Source organism: Thalia democratica, chromosome 9 (genome assembly GCF_965202585.1).
Source record: "Thalia democratica chromosome 9, ktThaDemo2.hap1.1, whole genome shotgun sequence".
Lineage (NCBI taxonomy): Eukaryota > Metazoa > Chordata > Thaliacea > Salpida > Salpidae > Thalia > Thalia democratica.
Window position 1 is genome coordinate 17503788 of NC_139173.1, and position 22246 is coordinate 17526033.

General features: G+C 25.6%; 1 protein-coding gene across 1 annotated transcript; it reads left to right on the forward strand.

Moving 5' to 3' along the window:
- The first annotated feature begins 483 nt into the window (after positions 1-483).
- On the forward strand, positions 484-21333 carry LOC145843794 (medium-chain acyl-CoA ligase ACSF2, mitochondrial-like). The gene is made up of 15 exons (XM_082951024.1): positions 484-622; positions 4064-4229; positions 5224-5352; positions 10562-10734; positions 10844-11009; positions 11532-11630; positions 11845-11990; positions 12379-12470; positions 13059-13132; positions 16923-17030; positions 17705-17853; positions 18849-18990; positions 19753-19863; positions 20705-20773; positions 21107-21333. The coding sequence occupies exons 1-15, from the start codon at positions 513-515 to the stop codon at positions 21158-21160; spliced, it is 1788 nt and encodes a 595-aa protein (XP_082807150.1). The 5' UTR covers positions 484-512; the 3' UTR covers positions 21161-21333.
- The last annotated feature ends 913 nt before the right edge of the window (positions 21334-22246 follow it).

The following is a 22246-nucleotide window of genomic DNA, read 5'->3' on the forward strand; positions in this document are numbered from 1 at the left end:
TACTTCTAAAAATAAATCGGCAGCTTGATATGCTTGTATTTATTAAAAAAGTAAAAATAATTTCTTTCAAAATAAAAAATTGGGAATATATAGAGATGACAGCCTAAGGGTTGGTAGCTTGAATTTCAAAAATTAAATCTCGAAAAATTTCCAAAAATACAAAAATAACTTTATTAAGTTATTTGATTAACATGGCTTTAAAATAACAATATAATCTGGACTATTTCAAACATAATTAAAAACTTAGCTTTCAATATTATTCTTTAATAAAAGTCCTTACTTGCATTAATTTATCATTGTTTCTGAATTTACTTTGATCGTTAAACTTGAATCATGTTTAAAATAAAGTCTATTTTTATTACATCTTGCTCTGCTTTATTTTTAAAGCACAATCGCTATAGAAGTAAATATAAACAGTATAATTTAACATTAAAACTATTTATAAGTAAAAAATAAATTAACAGAAAACTAAAAAAATATTCCAGCAGATTTAATACATTAAGTTTGTAAACATGCTTAGTAAAAGTTTTATAAGTAAAACTTCTACTATCAACACTTTGTTTAAAATTACAACTCCTACAACTGCATGCTTTGGTCAAAAAAAGTATAGTACTAACAACCAGTGAGTTTTTAATTAGTTTCTTCATTTTCACAAAAAAAAACTGTTAGCACGTTTTAAATGTTCCAATAATAAATAACTTTAGCATTAATTACTTAAACTATTATACTTAAAGTCTACATTTTTTGGAGTATCTCTTAAACTAGTTTCAAAAATTTTTAAGTGTTACATTATTTCTTGAGAAACTTTCAAACATATTACATTGCATTTTAAAAACAAATGTTTTGTATTTAAAATCCTTTCTAAATATATATATTATACTTTAATAAGTTTAAAACTATATCACAGTTATCATCTAGTAAGTATTTTGCAAACTTATGATTTAAAGTATGACAATTAAGTGTTGTTATGAATTAGTTAGTTTTTTAGTTGACCATCTTAAAATTTTACGTCATTAGGTCAAGTTTTGCTTAGATTTGTTTGGTATTTTATTTATAATAATGATTACCTTAACTATAAACTTTTTTAATGAAACAGTTTTTTATACTCTTCAATTTTTTTTACACCTTTTTATTTTATTGCTTTACAAAGGTAAGTGGTTTGATTTAAAAACATCAAATGTGATTTTATAAAGCTTTCAAATAAAATAAAATATTAAACAAGCTAACAAAATTACTTTTACTACTTTTTATTTTCTGAGGAAATATAATTTAGGTTTATTAAGTTATTTGGTTAAGATTTACAACTAAAAATTACTCGATGTTATAATGTACAAACGTACAACTAAACTTGAATGAAAGAAAACAAGTATACTTGAATAAGTCAAAGTTTTAAATATTTTCTATCATAAATTTTATTATAAGTGTCAGTATTGTTTTATGTAGTATATATACAACATTAAAAGTGTATTATCTCTTCTTAAAACTGCTAGTAAAACTTTTGCACAATTAGCTCTTCTAATTCTTCTTTGACTAAAAAAACTGGCTGAAAGAGTGCATTCTGAGTGGACTTAATTCTAATTTAGTGGTTGGCAACCTTTTTAGTCTGTGGGCCAGATGTTGAAATTTTTGCCTATTGCTGACTGGAGCAATTCAATTTCATTTAATTCATGGAAATTACCGAATTATCTGATTCAATTTGACTGAATACTTATTCTATGTTGACCTGTTGTTGACCGTCAAGTTTAAGTCTTCTGTATAATGTTCCTAAAACCTCGTTTACGCTTTTAACTTTAAGTCCCAGAATGTATAGTCTAAGTTTCAAATTTTAGTTTAGCAGGCAAGATGTACATGCTTGCTTGGCTGTAGTTTTACCTTTTGCATGCTAAATTTCACTTAAGTTTTGTAAAAAATTGGGAACAGGTCACTTTTAATACAAAGGTAGGGTTTTGCTTGTGGGTTGTATGTTGCCCACTATAATTATAAATGTTTAACCAGTGATATAATTTTCTCTGTTAAACAGCTGCAAGAGAAATGCAACAAACAAATTTTACTTTTTTGTTTTGCTTTAATTGATTTAACCTAAGCTTTTGATTTAGTAAGTAAGAAAGGACTGATTGCAATGTTTTGAAGATTTGATGTTTTAGTATTTTCAAACAAACACAAGGACAACCATCCAGTATTATGGTAGTATTTCTGATCCATTTAAAATCTAAATGGGCTAAAGCGCGGTTGCATACTTGCTCTAACTCTTTTTGGATTTTTGTTTTCAATACTGTTAAACCGTGCTTTCGGATTATCAGCTGCAGGAGTAAGCTCCATATAAAAACTGATTGGTTGCCTTTTCAACATTGTATGTCTGACAGAAAAGCAAAAGATGACAAATTTCTAAGTATAAAATGTTCTATTTGCTGATGATACACACTACTTCATATCTTCAGACACTACTGACTCAGGTTTTGTCAGTATGCCCAGATTTTGGCATTACCATTGCTTTAAAAACTAAATTTTTAAGCCAAGGAGCAATATTCTACCATCAATCAAGATCAATGGCATGGACATACTGCAAATATTGGTTAGTGAAACCACAGTGTACTTTGAGCACCAAACTATTTCCTCCTAAGAGCAACACACCACTTTATCCTTTACTGTTGTGTTTTCTACCGAAATAACAATTAAAATTAAAAAAAGTGCTAAACAATAAGTAAGCAGGAGTAAAACTTAATAATACTAAACAAGCTATTTTAAATAAACCAAACTTAGTAGAAGCACAATCAATGTTTTTATAAATGTTTATTTATTTAATATTAGTATTTAATTATATGTGCTATGTAAATTTTTAAGGTACAAGGAAATACAAGATATGTAAAAAAACTTTGTGGGTTGAATAAAAACATAAATACACTTACAAAAATAAATACCTACATATAAACATGTATTATTGAATAAATACTCAAGACTTTTAAAATAAACAAATATGTTTTATTTTTATGATGAAAGTTTTTGTTTTTGAGAATTTTGCGTTAATAGTAATTTGTAAGCTTAAGTGGATTTAAAATTGTTTTTATTAGGCTTAATGACTAGGTAATTAAAAACCAAAATTTCCAAGGTACGCACTGCTGGTTGGGTGCGCACTTTTGTGCTAAGTTCAAAGTGCGTACCTAGCTGACAGCTTACTGTATAATGTAAATACTGGTTTATATGTTGCTTTTTTTCAATGTATATATAATTATTAAGCACATAACTGTAATACATTCCTTGATACATTTTCTACTCCTTAGATTATATATTATTTTTAATACTCCGCGAACTGTTTAGTTTTATTAAGTTAATTATTCATTGAGAATTTATTTACAAATTGTCAAAAAAAATAATTAGCCATGTAGGGCTCTTTAGTTATAATTTAAATCTAAAAGTTAAAGTTTATCAAATAAGTGAAGATAATATAAATAAAACCAAATTAAGATTAAATTATGTTTTTTTTTAAACAATATGAACTTTTTATGTTGGTTTTACTTTTCATCTTTTTGTTATATGTCTTCGAGTTTAAGTGGCCTAGGTTTTGATGTCTAGTTCCATCGTATTGACAATAAACTTGCAATAATAAAATATAGTAAAACATAAGATAAAATAGTTAACTTAATGAGAGAAAACAGTTTAAGTTTAAATTTATATTATAACTGAAGAGTCCTACAGGGCTAAACATTATTTTACATGTAGAATCAATTAATAGTATATCAATAGTTTATCTCCTTATGTCTATATTAGTTAGCTTATTGTTCATTTTACAACTTGAAATAAAATATGCAGATTAAGTACTGTCAAAATTAGTAGTTTTATATTGCAACAAACTTGTTTTGTTCATATCTTTCTCAGAAAACTTCATTAATAGTTGTCAACATTGACGTATAAACTAACTTGATTATAAACTATATATAAAGATTTTTATTGAAATAAAATGAAAAAAAAAAAAAAAACGGCTATTTAAAATTTAGTTTTTTTTTTTTCGAATTAATATATAAAGGAAAAATTACAAAACAGTTAATACTATTTATTTGCATTTTAGATTTCCTCTAACTACCAGTTATTGTCATGGTACATCAAACACACCTCTTATTCATGAAACAATTGGGTCCAGTTTTCTTAAAACAGTAGAGAAATATCCTGATAAAGAAGCTGTTGTATTTTGTGAAACTGATACCAGAAAAACATTTTCTCAATTTTGGACTGAGGTAACATCAAAACTGCCTTAATATTTAAAATTTTTTTTTACCTAATACAAAAATAAAATCTAAAAAATTTTATAAAAAGCTTTTTTTTTAATAATTAATATGTAATAACTAAACAGTTATAGAATATATTTAATTTAATTTATAGAAAAACTTAAAAGATAATTGTTAATAAATTAAAATCGAAGTACTTTATTTAGTATAAATTTAGCTAAGGTAACACTAACTGTATTTTTACTACTAAGTGTTTACGATTTAACTAATAATAAATAACAAAGAGATCTAAAATGTTCAAGTTGGTTTTAAATATATACTTTAATCTTTTTTTGTAATTGATTATAATGCTTTCAAAACCATTTGCGACTTAAAATCACCAAGTTTTTCATTTTAGTAAATTTAGTTACTACAGGGTTGCTAAAAAACCTAAAAATTTTAACAGAAACCACTAAAAAACCTAAAATTTTAAACAATTTTTACTTGTAAAATGATAAATTTTGATAAGTTATTTTAAATCTATCATATAAAATTTCTTTTTTTCTATAAAATAAAACTTTTTTTTTATAAAACACATTTATAGTAGCATTACAGTAATTTTTAAGAAAGTTTTTTTTTTACCTTAAACTAAATATGGACAAAAAAACTTGTACATTCAAAAATCTGAAAGAAATTTTGAAAACCTATAAAAAGTTTTCAAACATTTCTTGCAACCCTGTAAATAGGTAAAGCTTTTCGAATTATACTGAAATCCTTATCTTAAGTAAAGTCAGTAGTAAAATAGTTTTGAAGAGACTTGTTAAATTTTCAATTGATTATGATGAAATAAATATAAAAAAGGTTATAAAGAGCAAATTATTCAAACTAAAATTAAAACGAAAGTTATCTAATAAATTGTCAACAAAGCTATTTTTCTAGTTGCTCATACTTGTGTGCTTAACTTTGTTTTTTATGTTCGATTATTGCAACTTTCAGCTAGTTCAAAAACTAATGATTTTTATAGGTTGAAAATTTTGCTGCTGGGTTATTGAAGTTAGGTTTCAAGAAAGGTGACTTGATTGGTATTTGGGGTCCTAGTAGCTTAGAATGGGCTATAACTCAATTTGCAACTAGTTTGATTGGCGCTATTTTGGTTTGTATTTAGTTTTTCTTGGTATGCTACACTTAATTAGTATGTTTACTTAAAACAAGTTTAATAAGTTTTCACACAATAAATTGAGTACAGTTTTTTAAATTAAGATTTAGTGATATATGAACGCTAGTCTTCTATTTCTAGATGAAAATTTCATTTTTTGTTATAATTTGGTTATTTTTCAAAAAAAAGGCTACAAGAAAAATTAAATAAATACTTTTATATGTTGTTAACCTAGTTATTATTAAAAAAACAAAAATTTAAACATATAGTTTTTTTAAATATAGAAAATTTTGTAACAAGTATTACTTAAAAAATTAAACGATATATATTTTCATGGATTTTACAAATAACTAAAATTATTGCAGTAGTTTATGAATATAAACTTTATTAAAAATCAGTTAAAGAAATATACATATTATGTTTTTCATCGTAAAAGTTTATAAAACTGTCGATGTTGTTATGTAACGTAGGTCATTATTTTTCCTTATTTTTAACATATATATTACATTAAATACCAATCATAATTTGTTTAATAAAAAACAAAGTTTAGCAATTGCTTTGTAACCTTTTAGGTTTGTTAGAAGAACATACAAAAAATTGTTTGATTGTTTACTTTAGTATTTGAAAAAGTAAACAAACGATCAACGTTTTCGCTCCTTTTAACAATATTGTAAACGTATTGATGTAACATATATTTTAAACTATTTTTTGTAAATTTAAAACAAATTTACTTCCTTTGTTCTTTTAACTAAGAATATAGCACGATTTTGAAGAAAAACCTTAAACTGATAACCAACTGTTTTTTGAACAAATGTATAAGAATACATGTAAAGTTAATTTTTACGTGAATGCTATGATAAGTATAACACATGACCTAAACTCATTTTACACAATTGAATAAAACCCTACATCAAAATCTACACTTCAAAAATCAAGATTTTTTTTATCAACAACTCTTCTTATAAAACTGATTTAATGCTTAAGTTGTAGTTTTTTATTTTATCTGTTTATATAATTTAACTCCAGGAGTCAGCAAAGTATGAGACACTTTCAAGTTTTTTTTTATTAATTCACTCTTTAAAATTTACAGTTTTACCTCATTTTTACTTTTTAGTCTATTTTTTTAACTATCTCAAAAAGTTGTTGTAATTTGATAACAAAGAATATGTACATACTTTTGTATCTTTTGATATACTTTAGAGCAGGGTTTCCCAAAGTGGGCGATATCGCCCCCCTGGGGGCGATTTTAGTATTTCGGGGGGCGATAATTAGTAAGGGGGCGAAAGGGTGGGCGATAACTAGTAAGGGGGCGAAAAGGGGGCGATTTTAAAATTTTGGGTTGTCATAAAATTTTTACTTTTTATTTTGCTATTTTACTAATTTTAGCTTGCTATTAAATATTTGACCCTGTGGTAAAACTTGAACAAAAAAGTTTATTGTGTTTATGTAAAATATAGAGAAAAAAATCAAGTACTTATGACTCCTACTTTCAAGTTAATTACATATTTTCAATTATATATTTTCTTATTTAACACTTGCATAGATGATAGACGATCGGAATTCTTTTCACTACTTTTTAACCTTACATATATGTTATTTAGGATCATAAATGGTTTGTAAAAATCTATGTTTTCTATATTAACTATCACCTCATGAAATTTCCAATTGTTTTTTGAAAAGTCATTAAGTTAGACTTAAATAAAACTATACAGGGTTGCCAATTTACTTAGAAAAACCTGGAATTTGACAATTTAGGCAAAAATTTTTTTTTAATCTGGAATTTTTAACAATTTCACCATATTAAGTAGTAAAATTTCGGTTTGACACAAAAAAGCTATCATATAGATAAAAATATGGATCCCTTCGTGGCAGATCTTTTTGAAGTAAACGACTCACAGGAAACCTTCTCCGACTTACAAACTGACCTTGAACTTAAAGTAATTTTTTCCAAAAAACGAAATGAAAGCTTTTGAACTCAACAAAAACTAAGGCTAAAGTACCCAACATTTGAGAGGAATTTAGATTGTTGTGTTTAGTTTTTTTCTTCTTGCTATGTTGTTGAGAAAGCTTTCAGTTTAGTTATCAACATCTTGAGCAAAATATCTAATCTAGATATTTGTAAAGGAGGTGACTTGAGGCTTTATTTGACTGATTTAGAATCAGATTAGAAAAACTTGCAAGAATTCATGAACCTCATTCTTCGCATTATATTTGAATTCAGTAGCAGACATTATTTTAAGAAAGTTTTTTTATTTATTTGATCTTTTAAAATACTTTTTGTTTAACCTGGTTTGTATTGTATTTAAGTAGTCTTTTTATATTAAAAATTCTTTTAAGTTATTTATTCTATAACAGGCTTGCATAATGCCTAATAAATATTAATTACGGTAGACTTCCTCTTAAGTTCGCACTTTTTACCCAAAAAAAGTGCAAACTTATACTTTCTCAAATTTAACTTAAATAAAGTCTATTACTAACTAAGTATTAATAAAACAAAAAATACACAATATTTAATAGCTTATATAGATCTTTTTTTTTATGACTGTTTGTTTTATGTTTTAGTTGATTTCATGTTTATTCATAACGTTATTGCATATAACATATTCAAATTTATCATTTTGTAAAAAAATGATAATATTTTTTGAGTTTAAACTTTTTTATTTTGTTCAAAGTGCGAATTGAAGAGGAAGTCTACTGTATTTATAAAATGTTTTATGTTTTAAGTATGTTAATAGCTTTGTTTTGATCTGGTTAATTTTGTAGTTTATATTTGTCGATTTACATTACACTAAAAGTTTTTATAGCATAGTGGTTAAAGTTTTTGTTTGAAAGAAATTTATTTGACATATTTTTGTTATTACTTGTTTAATCTGTATAAATAAAAAACCTTGATAACCATTAAAGTTTTTATTTCAAAAATTATTTTTGGTTTTAATAGAGTACAGATTTGATGTCTCTATTTGAAATGCTTCAACTTTTTCATTTAAAAGATTATTAAACTCAAACTTACTTTCTAAGTTGATTTATTACTGTTAGAAAATCTATATAATTTTAAACTATTAATACAACTGTTTTTTGTTTTATCTTATTTTTTTTATATATTAGCAATTAGAATATGTTGTTTATTTTAATAATTGAACACTAGCTTTTAGTTTTTCACTATTCTTTTCTAGTAAATTATTATAGGCTAATAATTAGAGAAAAAATAAAAGTAAACAGTATTAAATAAGCAATAAAAAAGACTGCTACAGTTACAAAAGAAAGTTTTAACACAATTAAAAGATTTTTTTAATCGATATCTTTCTGTTCACAGAATTAACTGTAAAACATTTGATTTTTTTAAACTTAAACGAAGAAAAAAAATGTTAAAATTAAGGTTTAGTTTCCTAAAAGTTATTTTAAGTCAAAAACTATTTAATCGTATTCTACTACAAAACATATAGTTTAATAAGTTTAGAATTACATTTTTAATTTTACAACTAAATTGAAATTAATAATTTTACTGCATTAATAGAAAGTATTGATAAACCCACTTTTCATGTGAGATAATCAACCAGTCGGTCAAACTTCCTAAAACTGGATCAGCAATAATGCTTTAATATCTATTTCATTATGTTTAAAAAATATGTTCATTCTTTTATAGTTTTTTAATCTCTGGTATTTAATTTTAGAGTATGCCTTTTTATATAATAATTTAAGTATTTTGTGCGGCTTAAATAAGTTACTTAGTATTCACTCTAAATGTCCGAAATTCGTTAAATGAGAGATAGTTATAATGTCAAGTTTCAGTTAAGATTTCAGATTGGTAACTTACGGTCCAGATTCAATCAAATTTCGACCCGCCAAGTAACTTGAAACTACTTGTGCAAAATAAACAAAATTTAGTTTTTTAATGTTTATGATTTTGAAATACACTTTCAATTTGGTTTTTAGTTACTTTAGTATTTCATAGATCACAATAATAGTAAATCATTTTATTACAATTATGCTCGAGTATTTTAGTTTTCTACATGTTATTTTTAAAATTATGCAGCCCGCAGTTACATTTTTTAAACGAGTTGAAACAAGAAATGAATTTTTAGTAAATATGAATCGCTGACTACAAAAGTTGTCCACCACTACCCTAAAAGTTTCATTAGTTTCAAAACAAAAATATATTTTAAACAGGATTTATTACTGATTTCACAAGGCTTTTTAGTATTTAAGTATTTTTATACACTTCACTGGGCTTATAAAAAAAAACAACAGTAACTTATTTTCTCAAGCCCTGTAAACTATTTTGAACACAGCCGAAAAGTGCGTGTATAAGAAATACCAGACTAAATTACATTTCGAACACAATTTTTTGGCTCAAAAGTTTGTACTTAAGAGAAAAACTACATTTTAAATCGTGGGGGGCGATTATTTTTCAAACTTCTGAAAAGGGGGCGATTTAGTAAATGAGTTTGGGAAACCCTGCTTTAGAGTTAAGAAGAAAACATGAATATAAGTGTAAACTGTTTTTTAATAAAATGGACATTAGCAACTATATTAATAAATGTTATACAAGTCGTAATAAAAATATATGTATTTGAAATTAAAACAACTAAGTATTTTATAAGTGTAAACTGTTTTTTAATAAAATGGACATTAGCAACTATATTAATAAATGTTATACAAGTCGTAATAAAAATATATGTATTTGAAATTAAAACAACTAAGTATTTTAATATAAACTTTACCAACAATTATTTATCTCAACTAAGTAGAAAATTTTTAAATAGTCATTTAAAAAAATATTTAGAAATTAATTAGAAGTGTTGTTAGGTTTATAAGTATAATTCCTCAATTTCGAAGTTAAAAAAAAAAAAACTTAAATTGTTATGTTGACATAAATTAATTCGTTCTAAAATTTTTTTTAAGTAGTTTAAAACATTTAAAAACTTAAAAAGTCTCCTGTAATAGTACAGTCTTTAACACTAAAACAATATTGAATAATAATCTAAATATAATACATAAGGTACGTTTTTCAATAGTATTAAGTACTTAAAAATTATTAAACTCGTGTTTCTTTAAACTATTTAAATCTGTAAAAAGTTTTCAAAACTGGTGTTGACAATTGAATTTTTTATTAGAAACTAGAAAATAGCTTTATCGAAATTATAAACTGTTAAATATTATTAAAAAATATATACTTGATTTCTAACACTCTTTGTTTACACAACAGGTAAATGTCAACCCTGCTTACCAAGTTAATGAAGTGGCTTATGCGCTTGAAAAAGTTGGCTGCAAAGGAATTGTGGCTTCTGGTAAGTTTAAAACACAAGATTACTACGGCATGCTTAAAAAAGTTTGTCCGGAGCTTGGTGAGTGTGGACCAGGTCAACTTAAAAGTAAGAGGTGTGCGTTTTAAAACCGTTTCAATTTGTTAAGCTATGGATTACCAAAAAATGCATACATCTTTTCAACTGTATAGAAGTAGTATCACACGAAATTTACTATAATAAAGGTTTCCTAATTTCACTCACGTGATTATGATGGGAAAAGGAGACTACCCAGGTACATTTTCATTCGATGACGTGGCAAGTATGTCATCACCAGCAATAGTCGGTCAAGTTCACGATATCATGTCGTCACTTTGCTTTGATGATTTGATTAATGTTCAGTTTACATCAGTAAGTTGTTGTAAAAGCTAGTTGAATGATAGATTTATACCACAGTATCATTTTGATCACTTAAATTAGCTTTTCTCTTCTTATAATTTTCAATTAAGTACTACCAATGTAATATTTCATTTTATTATCAATAAGTTTTTTAAATTTCTAGCATTTTACAGCAAAAATTGATTACATTACAAAAATACTCATTGTTTTTCGTCTATTAATAGAGGTCTAGTACTGTTTTTTTTTAACAATACTTTTTGTTTTAATATTTAATCTGTAATAATATTATTATTTAAATAAGCTCTTTACATTGCAGTAAATTGAGCAATATTTTTTTAGTTAAAACAAATAACTATAAACAATACCTTCATTAAAACAGAATTAAACAAAAACACAAACTAAAGACTGTACAGTGTACACTTAAATAAAATACTGTTTACGAATGTAAACCTAGTTGTAAGTGTATTTAAGGTAATTAACCTTTTTTGTATTAAATAGTTTAATTCATACTAAATTAATTTAATTTAATATTAGGGAACTACTGGCTTCCCAAAAGGGGCAACTCTCACTCATCACAATGTTGTAAATAATGCCTATATTGTAGGGAACACAACTGGATACCCTGACAGCGATGTGAGTCTGTTTAAAAAGTTGTTTTAAAATTAATTAAGCAGGACAACAAACAATAAAGTTCAAAAAATAATTTTTAACTGGTTCAAGTTGCAGCAAACATTTTATCACTTTTGATATCTTATTTAAATGAAGTAAAAATAGGACTAAGTGAAACATAAGTTGATATTAAAATTAGATGTTAAATTATTTTGTATGTACTAGTTTTTGACTGCAGCATCGCATATGTTGTCAAGTACCTCTATACCACTGTTTCGGAATGGTGGCGGGTCTTTTGTGCATGTCTGTTCACGGTGTGGCCAACGTCTTTCCAACAGCAGGATACGACCCTCAGGCTACTATGAACAGTTTGCAAAACGAAAAGTAATATGAGTTTTCATTTGTGATACAGTTATTGCTTGTTCGCTAACTTTAGAACTCAATTCATTTTTATATAACGTTTACTTTTTATTTATAAATTGGTTTAAATAACTTGATTTAAAGTTAAACTTGTTTTTATTATATTTAAGAAAATTGCATGAGTTAAAGCGGTTTCTAAACCAAAGCCCATTTTTTAGATTTCAAAGTATTCTATCCTGATTATTCTAGTAAAGTTTTCATAGCGTTACATTAAATTATGTAATAGAGATATCTTGAAAATTGTTTACAACAGATAGATTTTGTTTGACATTTAAATGATAATAACCACTATTTTAAAGATTTTAATCTAACCGTAGTAAGCTCATATGAAATGCATAATTTTATTTTCAAGGGTTACAATGCTGTATGGAACGCCAACTATGTTTGTTGATGCTTGTGCACTAGCAGAAAGTAAAAATGTCCAGCTACCCCATCTTCAAAAAGGTTTTTTAATTTTCGTATATGTGCTATAAAACGTTTTTTTTTTTTTCTTATTTAGAAAAACGTACACCTAACAAGTGTAATACGATTTTTGTGGTAACTTTCTTTTAAACTAGAGTTAGTGTACGATTTTCATTATAAAAAATTAAAAAAGTTTAAAGTATTTTATCTAAAACAAAATCTTAATTTATAAGATTTACATCTATTTGATAGAATTAATTAAATTTGTTTCATACAGATGCGCTGTTAATAATACATTTTCAATTATTATTAGTATTTGTTTTATATTTTATTAAAAATTAAAAAACAAGAAACATAATGTAAAATTAAAGGTTTTGTTTGCACATTTTAATCTATAGCTTTGAAATTTTTGTAGCAACAGATTTACAATACTTCTTGTACCTTTTATTTAAGTTACTTTTCTTTGTGTCATTCATCAAAATAAACCCGTTTAACTTATTAACACGTTCTTTTTAATTTAAATAACTTTATACATTGCTTCACCTCAGGCTACCAAGTACGTAGTTACTAAAATATTTCAAAAAATCATATATTTTATTTACTTTTTTTAACATTTTTATTTCTTCTTAGGTGTCATAGCAGGCTCCCCAGTACCACCCGATTTAGTTAAAAAAGCTGAAAAAACCTTGGGTATTTTTATGCATGTAAGTTTTAATTTATAATTTAAATATATTTTGTTATACTTTTAGGTTAAGTAGGAGGTTTTTCTGTTTCACCAGGGTTGCCACAAAGGAAAAACGAAAATATAAGACAAAATTCAGAAGTTTTGATATAGACATGTTCTCAGTAAGAAAGTTAATCATTACTAAAAATTGCATTTTGCCAATGTTATTTCTTAAAATTTTTGTTTTTGCAAGTCATCTTTTTTCAGAGTTTAATTGAAATTTTGGACTAAATTAAAAAAATCAAGTTTTTAATTATGTATTCTTCAGTCGGTTTTAAATAAAAATTAGATTTGGAAAAGTCACGAATTTTTTTTCAGCTCGATCTGTGGCAACCCTGCATGTAATTTTTTGTATATATTCTAAAATTTTTATAACTATAATTGTGTAGTTATATAAAACCGATTTTCTATAGCTTGTATCCAACTTCTTCATACCTTGTTTATTCGATTATACGCTACTTAAACTACTTTAAATGACTTCACAAAAATAAAAGTTATCGTTTAATATATATATTTTTTTTAATTTACAACATTATTTTATAAATAATAATCAATAAACTTAACCGCACGATCAACAACAACAGTATCCGAGTTAATCCTACGACCAGTTTCGTCCTAATTAGGACTCATCAGGCAGGAATAGTCGCGAGAAACCGCTGTTGTGATCAACCAAGCGGGCTTAAGTACTGAAGCGACCGTTTGTGGGTAAAGTCCGAAAAATTGACGCAGGTAAATCTTCACAGCCCAACGTCTTAGACATTGTCAGCTTAATGTGAGACGTTACTCTCCACGCTCGTTTTATCAGTTTTAGCCAGTATTTATTTCGGCCATCATCAACAAAGCTAAGATGATTTATGCCATCGATGATAAACATTATCGATGAGTCAAAACAAACTGATGAGTCCTAATTAGGACGAAACCGGTCCTAGGATTGTCTCGGATGCTGTTGTTGTTGATCGTGCGGTGAAGTTCATTGTTTATTATCTATGGCATAAAACATCGTAACTTTGTTGATGATGGCCAACATTATTTTAATCATGTTTTTTAAAATATACAAAAATTAAAGTTAACAAGTTTGTGAACAATAATAAAAAAATTTCTTTAATAATCCTAAACTTGTTTTTTAATCTTAATAGCTTTAATATGTTAAAATAAAGTTAAGTAATAATCAAAAAATAAATTACGAAAATAAATATAATTTTATTGTATTCAGCTATTAAAAAAACACATATAAATTCAAGTAGAGTTATTCTTCAACAAATAGTGTAAGACTTCAAAAATATATCTCATAAACAATAAAGTTTTTTACTATTTTGTTTTTTGTTAGTTTTATAAGTTTCGGTATTTAAAATTTGTTACTAGAAACGTTTTAGTCTACACATCTTTGGAATATGTATTACGAAAAAAAATGGCTTGTTCCCAGTTAAGTAGCACTCCAAAGCGTTAACCTGTTAAGTTGATTTATCAGTGTTAAAGTCATTTTAACTTTTAAAATGCACACTTTAAGACATATTCAAGAGACTTTTATAAAATGATCACTCTAGAAAGCTGAATATTGCATGAAACTGTGTAGACAAGTAGTTCTTAAAGTTTTTAATGCTATGCTCGGTGTATTAAAGAAAAGTTTTTGTGCGCATAAGACCATAATCATGTTTTATTTTTGTTAAAATTTATCTATTTACAGTTTAGGTTTTAAATATCAAAAATTTCTTTAAGCTCATTGATTAAAAAAACATAAAAGTAAGTTTACAACTTATATATGGTATTGTAAATATCTATTCAAAGGTTATTCGAATATCAAGAAACTTTATATGAACAGTAAAAATAAACAATGCACTTGAAAGTTTTCAGATGCAAATATAAAAAATACTGGTGCAGACCATACTCTGAGTTGAACATTAATTTAAAAATGTTTTTACAATGTTGAATGTTTTTAACATGTTTGCTAAAACGTTGAAAGAATGTTTTAAAGCAGGGCCATAGCATTCTGCGGCCCGAGAAAGATAAAAATGCGTCCTGTGAGCATTAAAGTTTAGCCTGCTAAAAAAAATTTTTTAATGTACGCTTGATATTCTGCGGTTTGAATTAAAGAGTATAAAAAAAAGGTATAACTGACGGGAGATATGAAATTTATATTAAATATTCCGGGGTCTGTTATGAAGAGTAAAAAAAGTCATGTTGTAACTAAAATTACAACTGCAGCTCGCGAAGATTTTTATTTTTTGAAATTCGTCCCGCGACAACAACATGCCTGCCTTTATTTTCCAATAAAACTATTTAGCATAATTACCAATAGGTTTGAGAACACTGTGGATTTCAAGCTTTTTTTTTTGTAAAAAAAATTAACTGAATATATTAACATTAAAGGCTGTTTCTTAAATTAGTTTTGAAAAAAATCAATAATCAAAAAATATATGGTGTTTTAGCAACTGAACAACTGTAGAGCTCTTTTTCAGCTAAAACAAATAGTAGTGGGTGTATTTTATGGTTTAATTCAAGTGAATTTGTATAAACTTTAATTTTATTTTATTATATAAAAACTCAATAAAGTTTGTAGCGTACGCTTCAAATAAGCAATTAATTCTTTTTAGTAAAAGGTACCTTTGTTTTATTTTTAAAGTTTTCAATTTACGACAGCTTTTTAATACTCTTTTGTTTTTGTTGTTAAAAACATTCTGGCAATGGAAATAAAAGTAAGCACATACTTGTAATCAAATGTTTAAGTATAATTTTTAAACTTAAAGATTAGTTTACAAGCATAACATTTGCGAATGTATTTTTAATTTTAAGTTAGAAAATATAACATTCTTACACTTAAAAAACTTGCATTGTTTAAAATAACCTATTTTATCAAGTCTTGTTATTATAATAATATTAAGTAAAAAACTTGCTAGTTTATTTTTTGTTTTTAAGTTCAATTGACTTGTGAAAATAAAACATTTATATTATTTTTTTAGTATTGTATGTACTTTTACTGACTACTTATGTATTTTTTTTTTAATTTTATGCAATTTATTACTTTTCTTTAAACCTAGTACTAAAAGTTATCAGACTAGTCGGTAAATTGCAGCTCGCTGGTCAATTGCGTAATTTTCAGATAAAAACATACTTCTTTGAATCAATATAGTAAAAAGTTTTGTGGTGAAAACATACAAGTAGCTATTTAATAACTACTTTTTAATAGTGCTCTATTATTGCTGCTTTAGAATCTTTTAAATTAAAATATACTTTATTGTTAGTTACTAATTTATTTCAATGTAACTGCGGCCTGTTAAATACTTTATGTATTCAGTGAGGCCCGCGACCAAGCTGTTGGAGAAAAATTGGCTCGCGACTTGTAATGACTGCCGAGTCCTGAATTAAAGCTATAAACACTATTACTATCTTATCTCGTACTTACACTTGAGATGAAAAAAATCTAGATTAGTTAGCACCAACTATCTAAAGAATAGAATTTAATAAAGCAAATTAACTAAAAATATTTAAGGCAGTGAATCTGACAAATCTTTAAAATAAGGGAACATTGAGCCCAATTGCTTATTATTTAAATTAAGGGTCGGCAACGTATTACCCGCGAGCTGGACTAAGCCTGCGATGTACATTTAGTTTGTAAATGAACAAATGAAGTCATAATCTACTCATATGTATTTATGCAGATAGTGTTTGTAAATTTCAGTTTTTTTTTTTTTTACTTAATCCTTTTTATAGAATATTATATAGCATCCCTTATAAATACTGAAGAATTTACCAGCAAACAATTTTTACAACAGATAGCTTATGGATCTACAGAAACAAGTCCAGTTGTGTGCATGACAGATGAGTCTAACAATTATGATGATAGAATATCTTCTAACGGGCTTAGCTGTCCGCATACAGAAGTTAGTAAAAATATAAAGAATAGTAAATTTGTTTTTAATTAAGCAATTTTTTTTAAATTACATTATACGCTTTATGTATTTTTTATTTTCTAGATTGTAGATATTACTAGCAGTACATAAAGTGAGGTATTACTTCAACAGTTATGATCTATAAACTGCAATTTTAAAAATTAAGAAATGTATTTTGTTTTAAACAAAAAACTTTATTACAACTATATAAATAAATGTGTAAGTTACCATATAGCAGCATTCTAGTATAGATATTCTAAGCTAAGATTTTTTTTTTCAAAGTGAAGATTTTAATAAAACTTATTTATATTTTTATAGAGTAATTACTTATTAGTATTAACTTATTACTTACCAATAGAGTAATTTTAAAAAATTATTTCAGTAATTTATAACAGTAAAAAAACTTTGCTTTTACACACGTCTGCTTAAATATTTTATTTGCAAATTCAACTTTAGTAAAGTTGCTTTGTAATCTAAACTTGTTTAAAGTATTTTAGTATACAAATACTTTAGTCAATCACTTTCTATTAACTACTACCTTTAGAAACTTTTTAAAGCTTATCCCACAATCCCTTCACTTAGTTTGTTTTTGGTATTCTTGATTATGTAATTGATGTTTCACCTTAAGTTAAAATATGAATTTAATATTTTTTCAACTACTTAAGAACATGGTGGCCGACTCGGAAGGCCGTCCACTTCCACTGGGCGAACCCGGCGAACTGCTGTCCAGGGGGTACTGCGTCATGGCAAAGTATTGGGCAGACCCGGAAAAAACGAAATCAGCAATTGACGAAAAACATTGGTACCACACTGGGTTTGTTAAGCCTCATTAAAAGCTAACTCAAAGTTGTTAATGTTTTCAAGTTAACAAGTTTGGAGCAGTCAGTAAAATCAGAAATTTTAATCAGTTTCTTTCAACTTAATCAAAAATATCACAGAGGTATTCACATACAAGGCTTAAGATTTTAATAAGCATTTGATTTAAGTGTTAGGCTACTTAGTTGTTATTTTTATTAAATTCATGTTGAAAAAGAAGTTGTTTGTCTGATCTTTTAGTGTCCTTATATTCTAAAATGGAATAAGTTTTGGTATTTAATTACTTTTAATTGATTTTTTTCTTACAACTATCTTTCTCAGCTTTTGAGATTTAGTTTACTAAATTTAAAATCTATAAACAACATAAACTCTATTAGTAGTTTATCTTGAATGAAGTTTTTGTTATACACATTTTTAATTGGTTTATGATAAAAGAAACTTTTAGGTTTAAATGATCCGTAGCAGATATTAAAATTCATATTAAGAAGTTTTATGATATTTTTAGGAAATCTTAGACTAGTACAAACTTTTTTTTTGCTTTTATTCAAAGTAAGAATATTTAGTATTATTCAAATTTAGGTTACAGTTAAAATTAATCTTTAATATCGTAACTTAACACAGATAAACTAAAGTTTATAACCGAAGTTAGCATAAACCAAATTTACAAGTTTCTAGTGTTTCTTAAGAATTAGTAGAAGTTTTTATTGGAAAACTTATTTTGATGTAGCTTACCTATTTCGTACAGTTTTTTTTATGAAAAATAAATAAAGTTTTGGATGGGTTACAAGTTCTTAAACTAATTCCCAAAAGATCACTATAAATTGTTACGATAATATATTTTAAAAAAATGATTTTTTTTTTTCAAATAATGTTTTAACTATTTAACTTTTAATAATATTAATTTTGAACTAAAGTATATTAAAAGCAAATTGTTAAAGTTCTGGAAGTATTTAAAGGATTTTTTTGTCGATTAACACCTAAAATTATTTTTAGAGACATTGCGACTATGGACGCGAACGGGTTCATCAGGATCACTGGAAGAACGAAGGACATGATAATAAGAGGAGGAGAAAACATTTATCCCGCGGAAATCGAAAACTACCTCCACTCCCACCCTGCTATAGAAGACGCGCAAGTAGTTGCCACTTTTTTATATACGTTTCAGTAACAACATAAACGAGCATGCTTTAATCAATTGAATTTTTTAATATATACAGTTTGTGAAATTAAACTTATTTTACTTATAAATATTTTAAGAAAGCAAGTGATAAACAATGGTTTAATTGTTTAATTTGTGGTAGTTGTTTTTGTGCATAAGTAATTATTTCAACTAAATTTTAAAGTTACAATGATAAATTTTTCATCAATTTTTATTTTTTAATCAAACAAATTTAGAAAATAAGTTTTTAGTAAGTTCATAAAATAAGTAAATGTTTATAAAAAAGTCTTTAATGAATTATTTAAGCAAATAGAAACTTAATTTTTTTATTTAGGTTATTCACAAAACAATTTAATGATTTAGTTTATATTACATATAAATTAAAGTATACTAAGTTACTTTATTTTATTGACTCAGTTTCAAAACTATGAAAATCTGCCCAATAAATTTATGAGTTTTTAATTATTTAGATATAATAAAGCATAAAAAATTTATTATTTCCTTTGCAACAAATTTATCAGTATTTAATTATTTAGATAAAGTAAAACAAAAAAAAATTATGATGCAATAAAGACATAAATTACATTAAGGATTATTTATGTTTTAGTTGTAATCGTTAGTAAAAATTTTATACAATAAATTGAATATTCAACGCACATAACTTCTTTCTAACTCGTAAAACTTATTTTGTTTAAGACAATTAAAAAACTGTTATAATAACAAGATAAATATTAATAGGTGTTTGGAGTACCAGACAAAAGGTTTGGTGAAGAGCTTGCTGTGTGGGTGAAAGTGAAGCAAGGTGGAGATCTCTCTGAAGAAGAAATAAAAACCTACTGCAAGGGCAATGTTAGTTTGAACTTTGTGTAAGTTCTATTGAATGAAACTAATGTGCGATGGAATTTAAATGAAGTTTGAATCACAGATCTACATAGCTACATCGCAGTAAAACCCGTTTCCATATTTAATTTTTCTGCTTGGGGTTTTAAGCAGTTCTTTGGGTTTTAGAAAATTACTTGCTTACTACTTTTTCTTAAACATTTTTTTTCTTAAAACTGTTTATTGTGGTCTAGTTAGACATTTGTATATATTTTAATTATTGTCATTTACTAGCATTGTACTATGAATATTTTTATCAGGTGTACTTGAGACAATTATGACTTATATTACAATTATAAGTTTTAAAAGTTACAGTTGTGCAAACAATTATATATTAAACTTTTAAGGTTTTAAACTTACCTAAATAATTTTTTTTTTATAACAATATTCAACTTAGTAAGTCCATTATCTCTTTATGTTATACAGTTAAGTTCATAACAAATCTTGCTTACTAAAATATCAAAGAAAAATAATTATTATAACAAATGAGATTTTATAAACTTGCTTTTTAGATACTTAATTTTTAAGTTTATATTATACGCTTTTGCTGCTCAAAACATTTTTTGGGCCTTTAAAGTTTCTATTTAACATCAGATGAACATTTTATTAAGTCTTACTTAGTAGAACTTTTTATTTGTTTAATGTTTGCTAGTATTTTTTAATTTCATTCGTCCTTTTTAGATGATCAAAGTGTATCAGTCCGTTAGTAAACAATTATTGCTTGTATCAGCAAACAAAAGCTTATTTTACTTTACACTGTTACTTACACTATAAATTTTAAAGGAAAATTATTTTTATATTACACTTCTAGATTGCCCATTACAAAATACCTCGCTACTACAAATTTGTTGATGAATTCCCTCTCACCGTTACAAGAAAAGTAAGAACAAATTGATTACTGATATGTTTTTAATTATTTAAATTTTGTTCTTACATTTTTAATTTAATATATCTAAAATTAACCACAAATTATTTTTAATGTTTATATATTACTACACCACTTTAAGATATCATATAGGTTAGTCAATTAAATTTTGGTTTATTTTAAATAGTATAAACTACATTTAGTGCTACTTAGTTAAACTGCGTTGTAACTTAGTAAAGATTTTTGTTTTCCAACATGTAAAACTGTGTGGAAATCAGAAGTTAACGATTTTTAAGATTTATTATTTAACGATGTGAAACAATTTTTCGAAATGTATTATTTTTTTAGGTAAAGAAGTATCAGATGCGAGAGGAATATGCAAAAGAAATGGGTCTTATATAATTTAGTAATTAATTTTTGAAAATCATTCGTAATTATATTTCTAATCTTTCATATCCACCACTTGTGCAGCTTATCGTGTGCCAATCCTAATCATTTGTTCATGTTTCTGTAAATTGTGTACTCAAAATAGTTTTTCAATATAAATTTTAGAATAAATTTGTTATTTTATCTATACGAGCTTACTTTATTATGCTTTCTGGTATCAACCTCATTTTATTTTACTTAAATTAAGTTCCTGCGCTAATTAAAATCAGTATACTGTATCAAAACGTTGTTTATGTATAAAGTATAAAAGTGTCAAATAATTAACATTATCACCCCAACATTTTCTTAGACAGTATAACAAATTTCTTAAAACATATTTATATTATTATAAATATCAGTATCATTTTTGTAACAAAGTACTTAAAGATAAAAGCCTTATTAGAAAAACGACTTTTAGACCAACAGTTACAAATTCTGAAAAACTTAAAGATTTTTTTTGTGTTTTCTAAAAAACATATAAGTCTAACTTATACTAATGACTCAAAATATACATACTAATAATTTGATAAAATTTTGATAAATTTAAAGCTTATCTCAAAAACTTATATAAGTAGACGTTTATTTCGAAGCTCTAATTTATTTTAAGTTTATAACATTCAAAATGTTAACTATTTTATATGTAGTTTTATAAGATAACTTAAAACAATGATATGACTGATTCAACACATTTAATTTTTTCTTATTTTATTTTCACTTATCATTTATTGTGTAAATCGAGCAATTAATCAAAGACTTTTTTAGATCAACAATGGCTTGGCCCATAAGTTGATCAGCGCTGTCAAAAAATAAGTTTGTCCTTTTTTGTATAAAAGTCGCCCTCTGGGTTTCGGTCTTGCAACTTTCAACTCAGAAAGTTTTCAATGCCTTCTTTAGGACACCGATGCCATCAAATGAAATTATTGGCGAAAATGCTAATAAATTTATAAGCCGAACCGTGACTTTATTTCAAAATAATATTTGACTACTTGTATGTAAACAAAGCTTTAAAATATAAAAACAATGTATCTGATTGTAATTGGTACTGAGATTATGAAATTGAGT

Bases quoted from the DNA above. Each gene is read 5' to 3' on its own strand.
- LOC145843794 (XM_082951024.1), top strand. From the start codon at position 513: ATGCTTAGTAAAAGTTTTATAAGTAAAACTTCTACTATCAACACTTTG. The intron at 623-4,063 runs GTGAGTTTTTAA...TTTGCATTTTAG, and splicing joins AAGTATAGTACTAACAACCA to ATTTCCTCTAACTACCAGTT. The intron at 4,230-5,223 runs GTAACATCAAAA...TGATTTTTATAG, and splicing joins TTTCTCAATTTTGGACTGAG to GTTGAAAATTTTGCTGCTGG.